Raw genomic sequence first — 4,198 nt, 5'->3', positions numbered from 1 at the left:
GCACCCCCCAGACCCGTGTGAGTGGACAGGGCTGCAGCGTGGGCACCCCCCAGACCTGTGTGAGTGGACGGGGCTGCAGCGTGGGCACCCCCCAGACCCGTGTGAGTGGACGGGGCTGCAGTGTGGGGGTGGGGAACAGGAATGGCGCTGAGACAGCAACACCAGATGGCAGCTTCCTCCAAAGCCTCGCCATGGTGTTCTCGGTACATCTGGAGGCCATGAGGAGCCATAGATGGTTGTGGAGTGGGGTAGAGTCCAGTCAGTCCGGAAGGTAGGAAGCAGCACCGTCTGCCTGGCCGGCTTGCCGGGTCAGGGGACAGCAGGGCGGGGTCTCACGTGGTTGCCTGTGTGGCTGCCCTTCCCTGGGGAGGGAAGAGTGGCTGGCTCTTGAGGCAGAGCTCAAGCTTGAGTCCCGTGGCCCTGAGCTTCCCTCTGCTGCCCCAAGCAGGCCACTCAGGAACAAGAAATCCTTTAGGGTGGGCCACACAGGCGCCTTCCAGGAGGAGCAGCCAACACCCCGCAAGCCTCGGCTTCCCCACCATGCTCGTTGGGGGGTCCCCTGTGTCCCTGAAGCTCTGCTCCTTCCCGTGAGCCCCAGCTCTCCAGTGCTGACCCACTGCTGGTCACGAACCTGCCACAGGTTGGCCCTCCCAGGGTACGAGCACCGCGTGCCGACCCAGAGGCAGCTCTGAGCCCAGCTACCCGGGGTGGACCCTGCACTCACCACTGGGGGCCGAGGACAAGAGGTGTCCCCTCTCTGGGCCTTCGATGTGGGCGTGAGGCCAGCCAGGGTGTGGGCGGCAGGCTGGCAACTGGGAAAGATGGGCTTGGCCTGGGGAAAAGGGATGGCGAGCAGCTCCATCCATGCTGAGAAGACCCCACGTGTACTTCTTGGGCCTGGCTGCCGTGCTCTTTAGCTCCACCCCCTCGACCTGGGGAGGCCCCACCAGAGTGAGGGATGAAGGGGCGGGAAGGTGTGTGTGCAGTCCCAAGGTCCCGGGCCCAGGGATGGGGCTTTGGGGTCCTCCACTCTTCCAGCGACAGGGTTGACCACCTGGACTGTGGCACGTGGGGTCCCTGTGTTCTGTGCTTCTGCAAGGGTAGTGCTAAGAGGGTGGGTGCCCGGACCAGAGCCCCTGCCCCCTTGCTGGCTGCATGGGAAACAGGAGAGCCTTGGGGTGAGGCTGGGGGGTAAACCCAGGAGCTCCTGCTGCTCCCTGGCTGCCTAGGAAACAGGAGAACCCCTGGGTGTGCCTGGGAGGTAAACCCAGGATCCTCACAGGAGCCCCCGCCCCTCTCTGGGCTCATGGCAGGCCTGTGTCCCAGTCTAGTCCTGACCGCAGTGCACTGGGGCTGAACTTGAACATGTTTTATCTTTTCCAGCGGCTTTTCCTCCTCGGTACAGGTTCCTAAATGAAACTGCAAGCCAAGTTCATGGAGTTTAATCACTTTCAAGTTTGGGAGCTCGGTCAGAGTCCTTGTTTCCAAAACTCAATCTCAGATTTGATCTAGAATCTGAGACTCCGCCTACTCCCCTGACCCTGGTTAGACCTGGGGTGCTGCAGTGGGGGTCTGGCTCCTGCACCTGCACCCCCTGAGCTCCCAGCTGAGGCTCCAAGAGGCTGCCCGGCACATCCTAGCCACCCCCCACCACAACCACCCCCACCGTGACCACATCTGGTGGAAGAGGGTGCATTTTGGGGAAAATAGGAAAGCGGAAGGTTCTAGGAGGGTCATGCTGTTGCTGCTGCTGGCAGTGCCAGCCAGGATGTACGGGCACGTGGCCAGCTGACATTGGAGTGTCCTGAGGCCCCTTCTGCCCTGCTAGGGACATTCTGCCAGTGACAGCTCTAGTCCACAGCCTGTGTCACACAGGACTTTGAGCTGCCATGTGCAGAGCCCACAAAGAAATATGGAGCTCCAGATGTGTTTGGAAAGTGCGGATGTGGTTTCCATGGCAACACTCCTTTTGCACCTTGCTCTCATCTCCACGTGTACTGCTGATAGTAGAATGAGGGGGCTGAGGCAGGTGTGAGGTTGGCATCTCCCCTGCAGCTTGGAGCTCAAGGTCAAGGGAGCTTCTTGGCAGGGGAGGGCGCCGGCCAATATGGTAGGAGGCAGAGTGGCGGAGATGCCTGCAAGGGCATCCCAGAGGAAGCAGGCCTCCCGCGAGGGGCCCACCTGGTGACAACAGCAGTGGCAGTGAGAGCAGAGGTGGGCCTACCTCACCAGTCAACGTGTGTGCATTTATTCACGGGTCACACGTGCCCTGACTCCACAGGCACAGAGAAGTGAAGTGACTTCCCCACGTCACAGCCAGTGAGGGGCAGAGCTGGGATCTGACCACTGCTCTCTGTTGCCTGTCCTCTGGTCACCACACAGCCCTGTGTGCTGTGCTCCCTTGACGTGCAGACAAGCCAACAGAGGCTTGGATCAGGGATCTCAGCTCCAGTACCATTCACATGTGGGGCCAGAGAGCCCTTTGGTGAGGGCAGCTGTCCTGGCAAGGTTAGCATCCTGTGTCCACTACCGACTAGATGCCTGGAACCCTCTCCAAGTTATGACAGTCAGAAGGGTCGTCAGACATTGCCAAATGTCTCTTGGGCAAAAGTACCCCACGTTGAGAGCCACTGCCACAGACCTTTGCAAAATGTACCTTATCACCTGCTGAGTGGGGGGAGCCAGGAGGCTGTCTGGGCTGTGCGTCGTCTGCCTCTGCAGAGACAAGGGAAGGAGTGTGGCGAAGGGGGTGATGTGGGGGTCGCCTCCTGGACTTGAGAATGGTGGAGGCATCCTCTCACTTTGGTTCCCATTCATTCATTCATTCATTCATTCATTCATTCATTCCCCCACGTGTCTCTCAAGCCCGCAGCCTGTGCTGGGCACCCAGGGTCCTGAGATGAGTAAGAGGCCCCCCTTCCCTTGGAGTTTGAATCTGCTCTCTGGCTGTTTTCCAAAGTAGCATGTGAATTTGCACAGCGTGGTCACTTAGGAAATCCTGAGCTTGACCAACAGCTTTGTGAGTGTTCGTTTGTTTTAATTGTTAAAAACAATGACTCAGGTCTCTGCCAAAAGAAACTAAGGAGGCCATGCACAGAAGCAGCCTCCGCTGAGCTCTTACCACGCAGCAGGCCCACGTGGAGTCTCGCCAGTGCTCACTGTTCACCCGGGACGCAGAGGCTTTGGGCCCGGTCTTCTGTGTAAATTAGCGCTGGATCTGGGCAGGCACCAAGTGCAGAGGTGATCGCTCCACCCCACGATGAGGAAATGGGGGCTCCCGCAGGAGGAACACGCTCCGTGTGACCCAGCGCCTAGTGGGGGCCAGGATTTGTACCCAGCGCGTCAGGCCCTGGGGCCACCTTCTTTCCATCTTGGGTGGAGGTGTCCTTGGGCGCGAGGGTCCGTGCTTGGTCTGTGAAGTACTCAGGGGCTCCTGCAGGTGGCAAGGCCCTGTTTGTCAGACACCCTCTTCCTGCCTGTCCATCACGGGGTCCGGGGCCTGCCCTTGTCATGCCCCCAACACACAACCACACCCTTAAACACACGCAGACACACACTTCCACAAACACACACACACTCTCACACGCAGACACACACTTCCACAGACACACAGACACACTCTCACACAGACACTTCCACAGACACACAGACACACTCACACACAGACACACACTGCCACAGACACACAGACACACACACTCTCACACGCAGACACACTTCCACAGACACACACATACACTCTCACACGCAGACACACACTGCCACAGACACACACATACACTCTCACACGCAGACACACACTGCCACAGACACACACACACTCTCACACAGACACTTCCACAGACACACAGACACACTCACACACAGACACACACTGCCACAGACACACAGACACACACAGACACACACTGCCACAGACACACACTCTCACACGCAGACACACACTTCCACAAACACACTCTCACATGCAGACACACACTTCCACAGACACAGACACTCTCACACCCAGACACACACTGCCACAAACACACACACACTCTCACACGCAGACACACACTTCCACAGACACACACACACTCACACGCAGACACACACTTCCACAGACACACACACACTCTCACACGCAGACACACACTTCCACAAACACACACATACACTCTCACACGCAGACACACACTTCCACAAACACACACACACT

The 4,198-nt window shown here is 58.4% G+C and overlaps 1 protein-coding gene across 1 annotated transcript in view; it reads left to right on the top strand.

Moving 5' to 3' along the window:
• ABLIM2 (actin binding LIM protein family, member 2) overlaps positions 1–4,198 on the top strand; it is a 185,481-nt gene that overhangs the window by 50,111 nt on the left and 131,172 nt on the right. Inside the window, exons 6-7 of the mRNA XM_012002191.1 lie at positions 12–203; positions 1,550–1,770. Coding sequence (XP_011857581.1) covers positions 12–203; positions 1,550–1,770 — 413 coding nt within the window. The remainder of the gene's footprint in view (positions 1–11; positions 204–1,549; positions 1,771–4,198) is intronic.

This window comes from Mandrillus leucophaeus, unplaced genomic scaffold, assembly GCF_000951045.1.
Source record: "Mandrillus leucophaeus isolate KB7577 unplaced genomic scaffold, Mleu.le_1.0 Scaffold68, whole genome shotgun sequence".
In the NCBI taxonomy this organism is placed as follows: Eukaryota; Metazoa; Chordata; class Mammalia; order Primates; family Cercopithecidae; genus Mandrillus; species Mandrillus leucophaeus.
Note: the sequence above shows the minus strand (reverse complement) of the source record. Positions and strands in the feature narration are given on the sequence as shown.